The following is a 19,379-nucleotide window of genomic DNA, read 5'->3' as shown; positions in this document are numbered from 1 at the left end:
TCATCTGTCAGGACGATGAGGCACGTGACAACCCAACACTAGCTGTTTCCCCAGCCGAATCCTCAGAAAAGATAACATGTATGCTGGATCCATCTCAAGAAATCGAGCAACATAACCAAACAGTCTAAGATGATGTTCTCGAATCATACAAGTAACAAGACATCTTAGTTTTTGAGTATTGTCTTTGGGAATCCCATAATCCTGCGAAGTGTCCTGATATTAAAGGCATTCAGGTGGCCCCTAGGGCCCCGGAAAGCGTCCAGGTCTCGCAACTGTAGAGAAAGACATGAAGCACCAAAGACTTTAAGACTTTAAGACATTTGTCCTCCTGCTCAAATATCAGTAGCACCAAAAACCCTTGTTCACTGAGTCCCCAACTGCCCAAGAGGCTTTGAAACTTTGGATTCGCACTTAAAGCTGACACGGATCACGTTGCTGAGATAAGTGAAGCGGCAAGCAACTTCGACATTTCCACATGCAACAGAGATAGACGAAATGAAGTGCCACAGGAAACCAACAAAAGACTGAATCTTTGTCTTGAACTAAGAAACTCTAAAGCCAAGTGGTTCCACTTCCTCACCTAATGAAAAGAGAGAACTCCTTACGACATCCAGAGACTCAGGTAGAATAACCGTATCTTCAGCAAAATCCAGGTCAGTAAACCTGGTTTCACCAATTGACACTTCACAACTCCATTAAGCCAGTAAACGACTGCTAACGTGTTTCCTGAACTGTGAATATTTCCTCATCATGAATTTTCTTTTGAGGTTTTTGTGTTTTTATTGCTCATATGTCGTCACAAATGATTTTTGAAAAATATATACCACTTCTTTCGAAGTAAGTTTTTTTCATATTTTCTCTGCACGCTAGTATTTTTCCCTGTGTCTATCTTAAGCCGAAAGACATCTTTGCTTATATTCAATATGTTTCTATTTTTCGCACCAGTCTTTCGACTCCGCCCCATTTGTCTTTAGTTGTAAGACTTGTTTCTTTTTTATATGTGAACCCTGGTGTTTTCCAAATGAAGGATACCGAATGTTTTCAAATGCCGAAATCGTATTGATTCTGGATAAAAGAGTGACTGATTTATCAATATCCGCTCTTTACTCTTTCCGATAATTGTCGTACATGATCTTTCATAATTATTTCTAAGTAACTCTATGTTATTAGAATCTAGAAAGTATGCAGTGCATTGAATTGGATAATTTTGGACAAAACTGATTAATTTGCAAAGCAGTTAAATTCATAAGCAAAGAGTTGTAGACGTGAAAACTAAAATAGAAAAAAAAAACATTGAAAAAGATTGACTAGGGCTGAAAAATGCTGAGATCGGTGTGTTGAAACTTTAGAATTTCATTTCTGAAACTGGTGCCTGTCTGAAAATCTTACCGTAACAATATATTAATATTTTCTCAACATGCTTCTGAGGATCAATGTTTCAGCGATGAACTATGTCAAATCTATAGATGTTCTAATTTTTATAGTAGTTACTCATGAAGTCACTGTTGCTTGCATAAATTTTAAATTTGTTAAATACAATCCTGATATAAAGTATGTTATAGCTGGACGAATAGTAAGTCTCGCTAATAGTAAAATAGATTTTAATTATTTTTTTTAAATTTTCATTTTATAAACATTTATATTTATTCTGTCTTATTAAGGTATAATATACAGCAGATACATTTTTGAACAGTCATATTTAAACACATTGATTTTAATTATTATTGAAAATGTTTATGATATACAATACTATTTATACTTTATTATTTTTTAAACTGATTTTTAAAATATATTCATTAGAAACTGCTTCAATATACTTCTTGAAATGTTTCTATTTATTTCTGTTTCTCTGTTATATATTATAAACAAAAAATAAACAAAAAGGTTTTCGTGAAAATTATTTCTGATTTATTACCACTGTAATTTTACTTTTTATGAATATCTATCTTAAAACAAGCATGCAATTTCCAATGATAGCCAATTCAGACAATTTACAGTTTAACGGTTCTCTAAACAGACTTTTTTAAAGAACGTTTGAAAGCATTTTGTCATCATCCTCCCGTAGAATAATTTGTAAAATATAGATATATTAAAAATGATAATCTAACACTCAGAATTTTCTACGGATACGTTTTAAAAGATTATTGTTTGCATGGGGCACTCTCGTGAAAACGTTTGCCGACGGACTAGCATTTTTGCATATAATTGTAACTGCATAGTTTCCGGACATTTCATCTAAAAGTTGACTTGACTTGAGTGTTGCAGAGTCAGTAGCTGACCAGAAATGTTTCCTGATCCTGGCTAATCATTGGAATGCAATATTTGCTATGCTTTGAGTAAGATGTGTCAAGGAAAGATCAGTAAATGGTGGTTGATACTTAGCAATCACAGTGGCTTAATTTTATTCAAACAACTGCAAATGTTATCACAGATCCAACATTTACCTACGTCGTTAATAATGAGATGCATTTAATTACAACTGATACTGTTATATTACATTTGCGTCTCATTGCTTAAATACCTTGAGATATAATAAGAAATTGGTTGCATTTAAAAAGAAGTGAAATGCATAATCGTACCTGCATATCAAAAGCATCCCTTTGAGTGACTGTGTGTAAATATCAGTTTGGCACTTTAAGATATATTCCTCTGATATTATGATGCTTTAGTTTGTAAACTGAATATTGTGTCGTCGCTAAACAAAATTATTATATAATGATTGTGTAAATTCTTGTTTATATTGACGATATCTCTACCAAACACAAGAAAAATATATTCAAAACACAAATACTAAAAGAGAGTAGAAAATAATGAAAACAAGATTACTAATTGCTTGCAATACTTTTATTGAATGAAAATGCAGCAAAAAAATATTTCATTGTCAAGTAGTAAATCTCTCCCAGTTAATTCGTTCAAAGATCATATAAAGAAGCAGAATAAATTCTAGTGTCCTTTGGCCGGAACGAAGAAAACCGTCGGAGGGGTGAGATAGCTATTTGGTAAAGTATGACCATCGATACTTTTAATAGTAACCTTTATATCGAAATCATCATGAGCATCTAAACGCAAATGTTTCAGACTTGTGGTGATATCATATTTAAAAAGACGGTCAAATGCCCAGAACATCTCATGTTCTCCACCGAGAATACAGAACGTACCTCCAAACGCACAATCACCATCGTTGGTGCAGATATCGAAATTGACGTCAGCAGATTGACCAATGGTACGAAGTAAGAAACCAGCAAATACTCTGTCTTCATGTTGTATTTCTTTAAGGTGTTCTTCCAATTCAGGAATGGTCATACCATGGAAATTAAGATTGTCATAATCATAACCAAGATCATGGTAATTGAACGCTGTTTTGCCAGTTGAATGAGCCTTTGTAACAGCGTTATGATTGCTATCCAAGTTGAACGGCTTCAGTGGCTTAGTAAGTTTATTGATTTCACAGTTGGCAGAATTGTAAGGCAATCCTCGATACTTCTGCAATGCTTGCCATACAGCCCAAATACGGTCAGTATTGGAGTGATGAAGGTAGAAGAGAGGATCATAGGAAGTATAGTGAAGGGTTGACATACCATATTGACTACTACCTCCAACCCAAGAATGGATAGCATTATGGCCGATTTCGAACTGGATTTCAAAATCACAGAAATCTGTTTGTTCCAGAGCAAGTGCTATCTGGCGGTAGAAGAATGATTTATCTCCTTTTTCTGGATCATCAAAAAGTTGAGCTCTCGGTGCTCTGGTTGTATCTTTATTGACAACATCAATATGAGCATGGTGGAAGGGGTTGTTTTCCTTCTCAGTGACCAGTACAGGTAAATTAGCGAAAGTAGTTGTCCAGTCCCAGTAGGGAATACCAATGTGAGAACCATGAGCAACTAAAGCGTCTTCCATTTGTTTAACTAACAATCTATGCCAGTGAGGGAAAGTTACCATTCCATGTTGACAACATGCGTAAGCTGTGCCGTTGGGATAATGACAACTGAGAGGTATTCCGTGATAAGAAGCGATTTTCTGGTAACCATTGTCAGAAGAGTCAGCTTGTACTTTAGCTAAGGCGTCTCTTAGGTCTTTGATGTCAGTTGGAGTCAAACTATTGACATTCTTCCTGATTATGGCACCTTCTGCGGCTATCTTGTGTACCTCTTTCTTGAAATCTGTAGAAGAACAAAAAATGAATACCTGTTTTGAACAATGGATTCGTCGAAATATATGAACAAATGGACAAACCTTGACGGTAACAGTTTTAACAGTCAACTGACAAAAATAACTTGATATTTGACGTAAAGTTAAAGAGAAGAGAAAAAGGTTAGAAAGAGAATACAATATTCAACAAACCTCTAGCTGGGACATATATCATTGTAGGAGCAGGTAAAGAACTGGAATCTAATACTTTTCCATCAACTGTTTCAATTACAACTTCAAGGTGAATAGTGCTTCCGTGAACGTACAGGTCTTCCAGAGGAATATGCATTTTATGGATAACATGAGTAATATCCATCTTGTATGTTCTATCAAAATGCCATGGCATTTCATTGTCGCCACCAAGTACAAAGACCACACCAGCGTCTTCACAAGTTGTGTCGTTGCAGAGTTTCAAATGGACATCAGCTGAAGTTTTGATGCCAAAAAGTAAGAATGAAGCAAAAACTCTGTCTGTGTTCTGGTGTTTATGAATAGTCTTCTCCAATTGATCAATATCCATTCCATGGAAGTCAAGATTATCATATTTATAACCAAGTTTATGGTAGTTAAATAGATGCTGTGGTGTTGCTGCAGCTCGTGTATGTAGATTCGGGTTGGTTTCCCAAGAAAACGGCTTCATCGGGAATGACAGTTGCTCTAGGGCACAGTAAGCTTTATCATAAGGTAATTTTCTGTGTTCCTGGAGAGCTTGCCAAATAGCCCAGAGACGATCAACCTGAATTTAATGAGAAAGAAAAGATAGGAAAAAACGTCCTTCTATGGCGGAACAATGATACAATGATCTTTACACGATGAAAATCACTTAAAACGTCACCAAAATATGTGATGAAATAACAAAGTGAATCAAGAAAGCTATTTATAAAATATATTCGTTCCAACTGACTGAAATATACGAGCGACTGTTAGAAGATGTTGATCTTTGCAGAAGTAGCATGATGAAAGAAGATTTAATTTTACTTCATAATATAATTTTGAAAACTATGGAAAGAAAGACAATATTATTAGAAATGAAGGTAAATATATGAATTATTTGCTATTTACCATTGAATGATGAATGTAGAAGAGAGGATCAAAGGAACTATAAACCAAACTGGACATGGCATATTTCTGGTGACCACCAACAAGATAGTGAATAGAGTTATGAACAACTTCAAATTGCACTTCGAAGTCGCAATAGTCTTCTTGTTCAAGCATGAGAAGTACTTGTCTGTAAAGTGTAGATCCCTCTCCTCCACTGATTTCAAATAGTTCCGGTCTTATGTCTCTGACTGTGTAGGTGTCTTCATGTTCAATGTAGCCTCTAAGGAAAGGATTCTCGATTACGTTATCAGTCCAAGCATCATAGTAGTCAGGATCTCCTAAAAGTCTGGGCAGTTTCGTAAGCTTATCTGTCCAGTCCCAATAAGGAGTGGCAACACTGGAGCCATGTCGGCGCATAGAATCTTCAAAATGTAACAAATAAACACGATGCCAATGTGGGAAGACTGGCATTCCATGTAGGCAACAGGCATATTTTGGGTCATCTGGACTAGGACACATCGTTGAACCATGATAACCAGCGATAGTCTGGAATCCATGGTCACTTTTGTCTTCCTTAACACGTGTAAGTGCTGCCATAAGATTCTGGATATCTCTTTCGTCCAAAGAATCAACATTTCGTCGGATATGATTTAGTGGAATGTCAACATCGATGTCTTTCTCTGAAAAGATAATTGAAAGAATAGAAAATTAGTGTGAAATGTCGACCTGTTTATGCATAAATATTTGTATTTATATATTATAGGAAGCAAAGGTACTTACTGGCTGGTGGGATCCTTACTACAGTTGCTTCAGGAAGAATGCCTGCTGGCAATTCGGTTCCGTTTTGAGCAACTATTTTCGTCTTAATTGTGAAAGGTGAATCGAAAGCTAAATTATTATTAGCAAGAACATCAGTAATTTCTATCTTATAGAGACGGTCAAAGGCCCATGGCATTTCTGTACTGCCTCCAAGCACAGCAAAGTGACTTCCTTCGTGACATTCTCCTCCTTCAACGCAGATCTAAAATATATTAAAAGTGAGACGAAATAAATACACTCTTTATATATTTACGTACTTAGGTCATTAATTTACCTAAGACGTACTAATAATTATATTACATTATTCATTTAAGAAAAATGTGGAATAATTATTTGAATATTCATTTATACAGGGTGGTCCGAAAGTAGGTGGACAGTAGGTCGAATAGGTTTGTGTATCGGTTATAACAATGTTATTTCTGTAATATATTCTTTATATTTTATAACTAAATTTAACTAAATTAATCTGTTTTTTTTTAAATATAATTCATAGAACTCGTAATGGCAAATAATTTAAATACTGATGAAAGAAAATGGGTGTTAAAAGAGTATTGGAAATCTCGAAATGCTGAAACCGTTAACAAAATGGGTTGAAACATTTAGTACTTAAGCTTCACAGAGACAAACTATTTAACGCATTCATGAGAAATTCGATGCTACTGGCTCAATTCTTAATGCTCTAAAAACTGGTCGACCCAAAACAGTCTGAAGAGAGGATCATAAGCAACTTGTCGCTGAAGCATTTGTTCGCAGTCTAAAAAAGTTCACCAGGTGAACCTCTTTGGAATTGAGCATTTCACGATCCTCTATTATTCGGATCCTGAAATCTTTTAGGCTGAAAGCTTATCGTCCACGGTTATTTCATGGCATATTAGAGGATGACCCAGACAGGCGACAGCATTGTAGTGAGATAAAGATGAATGGTATTGAAGAAAATCCAATAATCTTAGGTAACATTGTGCGGACCGATGAACCTTCTTTCAAATTATACGGTCAAATTAACAGACTCAATTATAATTATTGGTATTGTGGGAATATGCAATTAACATTAGAGCAACATATAAACCAGTCTGGTGTCACGGTTTGGGGTAGTATTTCAAGTTCTTGTGTTTTAGGATCCATATTTTTGGATGGAACAGTCACAGGCGATAAGTATCTCAAAATTCTAATGAATCAAGTTGCTCCACAGTGAAAACAACAGTCTAATTCACATGACCTTTATTTCCAACATATGGCCTCTCCACACTATTCAAGAGAAGTCTGTGAGTATCTTGACGAAACATTTCCTGTGAAATGGACTGGCCAATTGATTGGCAGGGATATTCGCCTGACTTGACCCCAATTGATTTCTTTTTTGGGAAAGTGCTCAAGGACAAGGTCTATAGTCGAAAACCAAGAAGTAGTAATTATTTGAAAACTTACATAAGAGATGCATCTCAAGTAACTAATACACAAAGAGACTTGTGCAAAAATGTTTGTCGAAACGTAAGAAATAGACTTCAAAGCTGTGTAAATTGTGATAGACAAAAGTTTGAATGCCTGCGTTGATAAAATTTAATCGCTTTTGTATTATTGTACGCAATAAAATTTGATTGTCAATGTAATAATTGTATTAGTAAATATAATTGTATATGTAATCTCAAAATAAATGTTATAATTTATTGTCCACCTACTTTTGGACAACCCTGTATATTACACTTTAGATATCCGAAATTGGAATCTAAATATAAAATTGAGAAAGGGAGGTGTTACAGTATTCAGTAATTTCTTTAATCTTTTATATTCTCTAAAATTTATTTTAATGCACTTCTTGAAATAAGGTTTTGGCAAATAATTTTAGAAACCTGATATTGTTTTAGAATTCTTTCGATAAATAATAAGATTTGTCTCTATACTTACCTCAAATGTTGCATATGCTGATGAACCAAATCCACTCAACAAAAAGCCAGCAAAAACACGATCGTGTTCTCTTTGGTGTCTGATATATGCCTCTATCTGATCAATAGACATACTGTTAGTATCTAGGATGTCGTATTCATAATGGAAGTTGTCTTTGTATCTAAACATGTCTTCAGGTTTGGACAATTTAGTGGTGTGTGCATTCAAATTGTAAGGGGCTCCGAAGGAGAACGGTTTCAATGGGACTTTCATAAGCTCAAGAGCACAATGGGATTCATAGGCACTGAGACCTCTTAGCTTCTGCAGTTCTTGCCAAATAACCCACAATCTATCGACATTAGAATGATGTAGGAAAAATAATGGATCATAGGCTGCATAATGCAAATGGTTCAAGGAAAGTTCTTCTTTTCCACCGATCCAAGAGTGAATGGCATTGTGAACAATCTCTAATTGTATTTCGAAATCACAATAATCAGTCTGTTCCAAAGCTAAAGCGATGTTATCAAAGAGCCATGTCTGTTTTCCCAATACAGGATGTTCGTACAAATATTCGCTGACCTCACGTTTAGTCATAGTGTCTTCACTGATGAAAGAAATATGACCATGATTAAATGGGTTATGCGATTCTATCTTAGTGAAAGGGTCAGAATACATCTCAGAGGCTATGAAAGCAGGAATCTCTGAAATAGGACGGGTCCAATCCCAATAAGGAACACCAACTGTAGCTCCATGTCTATGTAAAGCTTGTTCAAACTGAACGACGAAGAGCCTGTGCCAGTGAGGGAACGTAGCCATACCATGAAGACAACAAGCGTGTCTATGTTTGGCAGTCGGATTTGGGCAAAGAGGAGGCAGAGCATGGAATGATGCGATTGCTTCAAAACCGTCAGATGACTTGTCTTTCTGCATTCTTTTGAGAGCATGTACCAATGAATTCATCTCAGACAAAGAGAGTCGTTCAACATTCTTTCGTACAAGATTTCCATTGCTTTCTTCATGTTTGAAGTCAGCTAAATGACCTGAAAAGATATTGGAATAGAGTTATTGTTACTTGTTATGTAGAATTAACATATTAGATTATTAGGATTAACATATGCAGATTACTCCTTAAATAGAAAAGTGAGACCGTATGCTATTGTTTGTCACTTAGTCTCGAAAACTTTCATAAAACAAATGGAACAAGTAATAACTGCCTAACTGCCATATAATACATAACTGTAAGTAGAGATCACAGGGGAAAAAACTGAGAAGTGTCTCGTTAGCTCGTAATGATCTTAGTCATGAAAAAGCTCTTCACTTCAGAAAAACTATGCTAGGTTATTGGATGAATAATGAATTTTCTGTTGACTCAAACAGCTGCAAATGCCATCAGAACAATAGGCCGTCGCATTCTGTGCTTGAGATTGGAATAAAAATGGAAATGGAATAAAAATAGAAAAAAAATATATCTCTTACCTTGTTTTGGAACATAAATAATAGTTGGATTTGGGAAAATGTTAGCATGGATTGATGATCCATTGACAGCTATGACTTCAGTTTTAACACGGAAATGGCTGTTTTGGTTGAGACCTAACAACTTCAGCTGATCTGTTATTTCATATCGGAAGGAACGGTCAAATTGCCATGGCATTTCGGACTCTCCTCCCAAGACAGAGAAGACACCAGCTTCGTGAGCACAGTTTTCTTCATGCTTAGAAGTAGGTACACAAATGTATATGTGTACGTCAGCCGAAGCTTTGACACCATGAAGCAAGAATCCAGCAAAAATCCTGTCATGAGCCTTTCTCTCTTCAATAAGATGTTCCAACTGGGTAATAGTGAGATCAAAGAAGGACAAAGTGTCATATTTGTAGTGTAAAACATTTTGATAGTCAAAGACATCATTTGGAGTGCTATGAGTGAGTGTAATCCGATCATGATTTGCAGTAGTGTTACTGAATGGTCGCATAGGTACATTAAGCAGAGGCAATGCGCAATTAGCTTCATTGTAAGGTAGCTTTCGGTAACGTTGTAATTCTTGCCAAATTGCCCATATCCTATCAATATTACTATGATGAAGGAAGAAGATTGGATCATAAGCTGTAAAATCCAGCGACGACATAGAGTGAGGATCACGGCCACCGAGCCACGAGTGGATAGTATTGTGAAGTACTTCAAACTGGACTTCAAACTCACAGAAGTCAGTCTGTTCCAAGACGAAAAGTGTGTGTTCGTAAAGGTATTTGTTACCAAATAATTTAGGTTGTGGATCTCGATTGGTTTCCGAATTTAAGAAAGAAATCTTTCCTTTAAAGAATGGATTTGGTTCGATGTGAAGCGTTCTTGAATTGTAGTAAGTGGCTTCATTGACCAAAGCTGGAAGATGATCAAATGGTTGTATCCAATCCCAATAAGGTACAGCTACACCGGAACCTCTGGCTAATAATTCGTTCTCTACTAGAGCAACATATAATCTATGCCAGTGTGGAAAAGTTGGCATTCCATGTATACAACATGTATATACTTTACTACCATCTTTGTTAGGACACTGAGCCGGCAATCCGTGGAATGCGGCAATTTCTTCGTATCTACCATCATTTTTCATATCTTTGAAAGCATTTCTCAGTGATTCGATATGGCCGGTAGTAAGACTGTTGAGATTCTTTCTAATTCGGTTTGCACTGGTTACAGGTTCAACCCATACACCCACCTCGCCGAAATCACCTGTAGAAAATAAGAAAATTGGTTAACTGAATTAGTTAAATGTTTTTGTTGTATTTCGTATGTTATATTAATATTTTCTTAATATAAGGAATTAATGATAAAACATAAGCGTTCGAGAAAAATAACTTATATCATTAATTTTTTTTACTTCTACATTTAATAATGGATACTTACCAAGACCTGGTTCGTAGACAATTGCAGGTTCAAGATTAACATCGGCTATTTCAGCTCCAGCCAAGTCTTTCACGTGATATTCGATGTGATATTGGTCGTTATAATGTAGATGTGCTTCCTTCATCTGCTTCGTGATATCAGCTTTGTAAACTCGGTCAAATTTCCAAGGCATTTCGTTAGCACTACCCAGAACATAAAATTCTCCAGCTTTCACCTGATCAGTAGCACCATGAGCCCTGATATAGTATTCAACTAATGCAGACTGTTTAATACCTTCGAGCATGAAAGTAGCGAAAACGCGACCCTTCATACGACGTCTGTTAATTTCTCTGTGTAACTTTGGAATAGATAATCCATTCAATTCAAGAACATCATATTCGTAATGGAAATTCTTCTTGTAATCAAACACATCAAAAGGAACTGAATGTTCTCGAGTCATTGAATCAACATTGATGTCACTGGTGAGACTAAAAGGAGACATTGGTTTACGTAGAGTTTCAATAGCACAGTTAGCACTGTTGTATCGATGTCCTCGGAACTTTTGCAGAGCTTGCCAAATGGCCCAAACTCTATCAACATTTGAATGGTGAAGTATGAAAAGAGGATCGTAGGCTGTGTATTCAAGTGATGACATAGAATACTGTTCTCCACCTCCAACAAGTGCATGGATGTGATTATGAGCAATTTCGAATTGTACTTCGAACGAACAAAAGTCTTCTTGTTCTAAAGCGTACATAACTTCATTTGCCAAGGGAGTGAATTCTCCGAAAGGAGGTTGAACAAATAGCTCTGGATTAAGAGCTCGGGTGGTTTGAGCACCAGCTTCATCAATAACGCCACTAAAGAATGGATTCGGGTGAGCTTCCCCATTTTCATCAAGATATGTTTCTTCTTTTACCAGAGCAGGCAGTTCCGAAATCGGGCGAGTCCAATCCCAGTAAGGAATACCATTTTGATAACCATTTCTTCGCAGACCGTTTTCAAAGTTGATTGTCAGCAATCTATGCCAATGAGGGAATGTTGCCATTCCGTGGTGACAGCAAGCATATTTGACTGCAGCATCAGGGCTAGGACACCATTGTGTGGAACCGTGGAAAGCAGCTACTTGCTGATATCCATTGGGACTTTTATCGTCTTCGTAAGCTTGTAAAGCCTTCCTCAGTGTATTCATATCTGCATGGGTCAATGAAGAAACGTCTCGTCTGGAACGATATAATTCGTCAAAGACAACGTCTGATTCCTCTGAAAAAAATCCAAAACAAAATCGTCATGAGATTCTTGAACCTGTTATGTTTATGAAATTAAAATTAACTTCAATGAGAATGTTATTAACAAAATCAAATTATAATAAAAACGAGTGAGTGTGGTGAATACAGTTTATATCTAGTTTGATATTTAGAATATATTTTTATGAATAAATCAAGAATGAGAAGACATTTCAGAGCACTTACTTTTTCCTGGAGTGAATATCACAATTGGATCTGGAATTGCGGTGGATGGAAGAGCTGTTCCATTGATATCGGTAATTTGTAAGGTTATGCTATAATCAGCGCGCATATCTACACCAAGTTCAGCTAGTGCTCCAGTAATTTCATACTTGTAAAGTCGATCAAATCTCCATTCCATCTCTTTGCTGCCTCCAAGGATTGTTATTGATCCAGCATTGTATGTGTTACCTGCACTGTCGACAGTGATGTCAACATTTGCTGATGTTTTGATACCCATCAAAAGGAAGCCAACGAACACACGATCTTTAGCCTTGTCTTCTTCGATATGTCTCTGAAGCTCTCTAACGGACATTCCTCCGAAGAAGAGCGTATCATAAGTGTAATGAAGGTCTGACTGATAATCATAAACCTCTGTTGGTACTGCGTGGCGATATGTATGTTTGTTGTTATTCAGTGGTGGTTCAAAGGCAAATGGTTTCAAAGGACGATGGACCTCTGAAAGAGCGCAGTATGGTTTGTAGGGTTTTCCACGATGGATCTGCAATGCTTGCCATACTGCCCACAATCTATCAACTTGTGAGTGATGTAGCCAGAAGAGGGGATCAAATGACGTGTAATGCAAAGACGACATAGAATAAGGTTCATTGCCACCAACCCAAGCATGAATTGCATTATGGGTAACTTCGAACTGTACTTCGAAATCACAGAAATCTTCTTCTTCGAAGGCTAACATCATACCGTCATAGAGATATCCGTGATGTCCTTTTGTTGGTTTCTCAAACAATCTAATCAATTAGAATGAAAACAGATCATAAATATGAAAGTAATGAAATCTATACAGATTCATATACGAATAATAACTAAAATACAACTCATACAACATATATAGGGCTTTATATATCTTGCCGGTAAATAGTTTAACATATATTTAAAATGAAATTAGCGTCATCTTTTATGAGTTTCTTAATAGTATTTATTTAATATGAGGAAATGAGACGCAAAGATATAGGAGCATTTAAATTCAGTATTAAATAATAACATCAATAATACAATTGGAATGTTTTGTTCAAAGTGATCTACAAATTTGAAAACGTCATATGGCCCTAGCTGTTACCTTTGTAGCTATAGATATCGTAAAGGTTTCTGTGTGATTGTTGATGAAACGCTGTATTACTAATTATTAATTAAAGTGTGTTTCGAAAGAAGATGGAAAATGAGGTTTATTCTTAAATGTTTGAATGAAGCTATTTCAGGATACAATATTTAGAATATTATAAAATTTACAAACCTTGCATCAACGCTTCTTTTAGTAAAGACATCATTGTGCAAAAACTCGACTGGTGCATGGAAGAAGGGATTTGGTTTTACTTCTTTTGTGTAAGGATCTTCATATGTTTCAGCAGCAACCATAGGTGGCAATTCTGAGCTAGGTTTCGTCCAGTCCCAATAAGGAACACCTATCTGGGATCCACGGGCAATAAGAGCATCTTCAAACTGCATGACAACAAGTCTGTGCCAGTGTGGGAAAGTGGACATTCCATGAACACAGCATGCAACACGGTTGATAGCATCAGGTTCTGGACATTTCGCTGGAAGACCATGGAATTCAGCTAAGGCTTGGTAACCGTCAATGGATTTATCATCCATGAAACGTTCCATGGCAATTCTCAGTTCATGCTCTTCCTCTGTCGTTAAACTGCGAAGATCTTTACGGACGGTTAAACCAGTTTTATCTACTGGTGCCATATCAGCTATAAAAAAGTCAAAGTGATAACTATTGAAGAATACAAAATACAAAGTTTGCTCTAAGAAAATAAATCTGCCAGAATAAAAATGTATTAGTAATGAGTATAAGAATTTGAACTTTCAATAGATGGAGTGAATCCTGAAATATTGTCGACACTCAGATTATCTCTCTTGATATAAAATTAAAACACAATTATGTCAAAAACATTACTGATTACAATATGTCTACTTTCTTTGCAGACTCTATAATCGAATATATTTAAATTTCTATGTTACTTATGGTTTACAATGATATTATGATGTAAATGTAACAATTATATAAATCTAACTTTAATGTCTATTATGATTTTACTGTGCTTAACTGAAATCGTAAATTTGATGAGTTGAAGAATTCATAAACAGTATCATTTATATTTATGCATACTACACTTGATGTTTTTTTTTATCTACACTTCTATATAACTCCATGACAAAAGATATATATTGTTCCATATTATACCGACAGATATACACTTCATAATGCAGCTGTTATTTGTAAAATAAGTCTGAAATTTAAGCAAGAGATCCTAAGGATGTTATTCTGACGACCCTGATTTAATTATTCTGTATTTAAAATGCGATATAGTTGTATTATCCGAAAAGAATCTCCCGTTTGGAAATATTTTAAGGTGTGACGATGAACCCAATGGGTATTTGGTGACTCAGTTTTATGTTTAGATCGTAATTGGAGATTCAGTTTATACGGCAATATAAACAGAATTCTCAAAATTCTCTAAATATATAAATGATTTTTACTTACCATCTTTAAAGTCATGAGCTGGAATATATGTGACAGTCGGTCTTGGGATTGTGCCATCGGGTAAGAGAGTGCCATTAATTGCAGTAACATCAGCATGAATGTAATAGTTGCCATCCAAAGGAACACCGAGAGATTTGACAACATCTGTAATCTCAAAGAGGAAGGGATAACCGAAGTTCCAGGTCATCTCATGTACACCACCAAGAATAAAGAAAGAACCGACATGATTGTTGCAGTTATCGCTGTGTCTTTTGTCATCGGTTGGAACACAAACTGCGACTCGAACGTTGGCAGAGGTCTTGATACCTCCTAATCTGAAATTAGCAAATGCTCTCGGGTGCTGTTGGTGTTCTTTCATAAGCGTATCTAGCTGTGGAATGTCCATTCCATTGAGGTGAAGATCATCATAATCATATCCTAATTCGTTGTAGTCAAACAAATCAACAGCCTTGGCGTGATCTTTAGTAAGACTAATAGGATTGGTGTCACGACCAAACGGTTCCATTGGCTTATGGAACATGTTCAAGCCACAGTTGGCACTACCGTCAAGACCTCTATGCTTCTGCAGAGCTTGCCAAATAACAAACAGACGTTCAACGTTCGAATGATGCAAGAAGAAGAGTGGATCGTATGAAGTATACTCCAAACTAGACATTGAATGTGCAAAGCGACCACCAACGAGATAGTGGATTGGATTATGAGCAACTTCAAACTGAACTTCGAAATGGCAATAGTCTTCTTGCTCTAAAGCTAAGAGAATACCATCTAATAAGAAGTTCTTTCCTCCCTTTGAAGATTGGAACAATCTTGTATCAACGGCTCTAGCAGTGACCTTCTGCTCAAATGCGATATCGCCTGAGTAGAAGACGTTCTTTTTAGCCTTGTGAGAAGAGGGATCCATAAAAAGAGGATGGCTAACGAGCTCAGGAAGATGATCCACTGGTTGAGTCCAATCCCAGTAAGGAACACCAAGTGTGGAACCATGGGAGGCCATTGCTTGCTCAAACTGTACAAGATACAATCTATGCCAAAGAGGGAACGTTGGCATACCATGCAAGCAACAGACCACAGTACTTCCATCTGGTGCCTTACAGTCAGCTGGCTCACCATGGTAGGCTGCGATGGCTTGGAAACCAGTTGGGGATGCATCATCCTGCATGACACGAAGAGCTACCTGTAGATTGAGAACTTCATCTTCTGTTAGTGTTTCCACACTCTTACGGATTAAATTACCTGAAATAGAAAGAAGTTTGAATTAATAATATTATTTGTATTGCATTATGTCTTATTTTGTTAATTAAAAGTTTTGTATACGAGATCTCTAGACGATCAAAGAATTTTACATTTAATTTATATTAGGAGTGCTTCAATAATTTGTTACCAAGACGATGACAGGCTCATCAATTCATTTGTGATGCAGCGCAGTTCTTTATATTTTTATTTTTAGTATGGGTATAATATGTAAATATTGTAATAGAATCTAGAATATAGCCGTAATAATCAGGTGCTCGAGTAGTCGTTTAAAATGTATATTTATTATCACAGTCAACATTATCGAGAGGGAGATTCCATACAAATTTGCCATACTGGAAGTGATAAGAGGCTAGGACATCTTTAAATATATATATATAAAATAGTGAATTTTCTCCATTGTCAAGTGTATCTCGAATCCCTTTTGTTGTAAATCATAATTCTGAACAAAAAAAAAAAAAAATTGGTGAGTGCCTTTCGATTCGCTCACATTGATCTATTTTGTATTTTGTACTTGTACTCACAGCTCACTCTTATTGTCCGTAATGTTCCAGCGTTTGCTTTACAAATTTGCTGGCGAATTTCTTTGGATGGTTTTCAGCAGATAAGAAAAAAACGATGCTAGTAATGTGAGACAAGACTCTGAGTAGTTCAAACATTGAAGATTTAACCGCAAAGATGACTTCAAAATGTACGCAATGAATATTCCAAAAGGTGCTTTTTTATATATCATATTTGGAGAGTGAATAGCGATGTGATTCCGAATAATAAATAGCAGTTAAAGATTCAGAATTAGCTGATCCTATCAAGACACCAGCTGAAGAAAAGAATCCCTTTCTGTAGTCTACTTTAACAGATGTACATAGATTTATATTCAAGCAAACTAACTTAACCATCTTCTAATTGGCTATTGCGATGTTAAAATATGCAATATAGAAATATTGGTTACCTTCTGCACTTCCGCATAGCAAGAACTAGAAATAAATTAGAAATTTATAAATTAGAATTTAATTATGTCAACAAATAAGATATTTTAAAAGTTGTATCAAATATGAATTGAGATAAAGCAATAGAAACGTATAAATTTATATTTCTAACGTTTACCATTTAAAAGATTTGTAACATGGAAAATAATGGTTTCTAAAATAGGAAAAAGGTCAGAAATGGAGATGGAGGATGTTATTTAATACAGCAAGTCCCAAGTTCTTGACTAATACATTATTTTATCGATCTCGAAAGGATTAACGAGAAAGTTGACCTCGGTGGGGTTTGAATTCAGAATGTAAAAAATACCTAAGACCACAAATCACTGTTTTCCAATGCTCTAACGATTCTGCCAATCTTTCTAATTATGGCATGATGTCAGCAATTTCGAGGTCAGCGAGCAGTCGATTACATCAGCTAGTACTTGTTTTATCGACCCCAGAAAGAATGAAAGGCAATGTCGACCTCGTCAGCATTTGAATTCAGAACAAAGACTGCAAAATAATGGTTTCAAATTTCGGCACAAGGCCAGCAATTGAACTCCGAATGTAAAGACGGACGAATTGCCGCTAAGCAATTTTCCTGGAGTGCTTACGATTCTGTCAGCTCGCTGCTTTCAGTGTGCAAAATATTGGTTTTAAATTTTGGCACAAGGCCAGCAATTTCAAGGCAGGTGGCAAGTAGACTGGATAGACCTCAGTGGTTAGCTGGTACTTATTTTATCGACCTTGAAAGGATGGAAGGGCACGTCGACATGAGCAGAATTGAACTCAGAACGTAAAGACGGACGAAATTTGAGAAAGCTGCTTAGTATTTAGTCAAGTACGGTGGTGATTCTGCCAGCTCGCTACCTAACAGTAGAATAATACTGGTTTCAAATTTTGGCACAAGGCCAGCAATTTCGAGAGAACGGTTAAGTCGGTTACATCGACCACACTGTTGAACTGGTACTTATTCTATCGACGCCGAAAGGATGAAAGGCAAAATAAGCCTCCGTGTGATTCGAACTCAGAATATAAAGAAGGACGAAATGCCGCTAAGCATTTTGCCCAGAGTGCAAACGATTCTGCCAGCTCGCCGCTTTTAATGTACAAAATATTCATTTCTTTATTGCCCAGTGGTACTTATTTAATCGACCTCGAAAGGATAAAAATCAAAGTCGACCTCGGCGGAATTTGAACTCACAAAGTAACGGCAGATGAAATACCGCTAAACATTTCGCCCTGCATGCTAACGATTCTGCCAGCTTGCTGCCCTTCAATGTGCAAAATATTAAGAAAGAAATGTTAGTTTCGATAAGTGCATAGAAAATTAAAGAACTCTGTTTAACTTACGGCGAAGACGATCGCAAAGAGGCAATGAATCTTCATCATGACTTCTTGAAGTCAGTGTTCAGACTTCAGCTGAAGGCAACACTGATGAAATCTGTGAAATGCTCCCCTTTTATAGCAATTTCAGTAATGCTTTGTTGGCAATAACAATATGTGCAGGACACGTTTAACTCTTTCAGACGCTGACAAATCATAATTTTGACATATCACACTAATCTGAAAATCAAATTTCAGAAAATCTTTCTCAAAGAGGATAGATTGCTATCTTCTAGAATTTCACATTGAATACTGAATTTCAGTTCTGCTTTTAAAATTATATATTTGTAAATTTGATTCAATGTTACGGTTGTGATTTATAATCAATTTTCCTGTCGTGGTGAGAAATATAAGTTTTGAAAATGCGGAACACACTATATTGGTTTCGATTCCTGCTTGAAACCAATTGCTATTACTCTTCGCAAAAAATACTTTTGTCGACAAGATTTGAAAGAAGCATTAAAATCTAGCAAAACTTCGCACTTATTTTCTGTGTTTAGTACACCCCATATTTAATTGTACCTCTCGAACAAATTGATTTTAGCGAAGCAGTTTGGCCGTTTGAGAGTTATGATGCTTCGTTGGTGACATATTATAGCGGAATACTAGTATCAAAATACTAATTAAGGACTTCTGAGCTAGCGCACGGGTAACTCTGTTCAGAAATTAGTTGAGACCACGGCATTTAATTTCTGGTTACCCCTAATACTCTTCCTTTACTACGCTTATGGCTTTGGGAAACCTTGAGCGTCATACTTTCAATTCGCTTAAAATATAAGCATTTTATGTCAAGAATTATTTGATGATAATAATATTAAGGAAGAAACTCAGAATTACAAGTGGGTTTTTAAAAATACATTTATACATTAAATAAGCAGAAGTAAGTTATCCTCCAACTATTCTGTGTTTTAATTGATGGATTAAAAATGATATAGAGCGTTTAAAAATACTGACCGA

General features: G+C 36.0%; 1 protein-coding gene across 1 annotated transcript in view; it reads right to left on the bottom strand.

The window, feature by feature from the left end:
• Positions 1 to 16,063, bottom strand: part of LOC115212215 (hemocyanin 1-like) — a gene marked incomplete at its 5' end in the record, with an annotated part of 41,672 nt that extends 25,609 nt beyond the window's left edge. Inside the window, 10 exons of the mRNA XM_029781054.2 lie at positions 2,947 to 4,163; positions 4,345 to 4,927; positions 5,254 to 5,912; positions 6,013 to 6,253; positions 7,951 to 8,969; positions 9,406 to 10,653; positions 10,828 to 12,069; positions 12,279 to 13,060; positions 13,564 to 14,026; positions 14,821 to 16,063. Of these exons, the coding sequence (XP_029636914.2) occupies positions 2,947 to 4,163; positions 4,345 to 4,927; positions 5,254 to 5,912; positions 6,013 to 6,253; positions 7,951 to 8,969; positions 9,406 to 10,653; positions 10,828 to 12,069; positions 12,279 to 13,060; positions 13,564 to 14,026; positions 14,821 to 16,063 (8,697 nt within the window). The remainder of the gene's footprint in view (positions 1 to 2,946; positions 4,164 to 4,344; positions 4,928 to 5,253; positions 5,913 to 6,012; positions 6,254 to 7,950; positions 8,970 to 9,405; positions 10,654 to 10,827; positions 12,070 to 12,278; positions 13,061 to 13,563; positions 14,027 to 14,820) is intronic.
• Between the last annotated feature and the right edge of the window lie 3,316 nt (positions 16,064 to 19,379).

The sequence above is a fragment of the Octopus sinensis genome, linkage group LG5 (assembly GCF_006345805.1).
Source record: "Octopus sinensis linkage group LG5, ASM634580v1, whole genome shotgun sequence".
In the NCBI taxonomy this organism is placed as follows: domain Eukaryota; kingdom Metazoa; phylum Mollusca; class Cephalopoda; order Octopoda; family Octopodidae; genus Octopus; species Octopus sinensis.
This window is presented reverse-complemented; position numbering and strand designations above follow the sequence as displayed.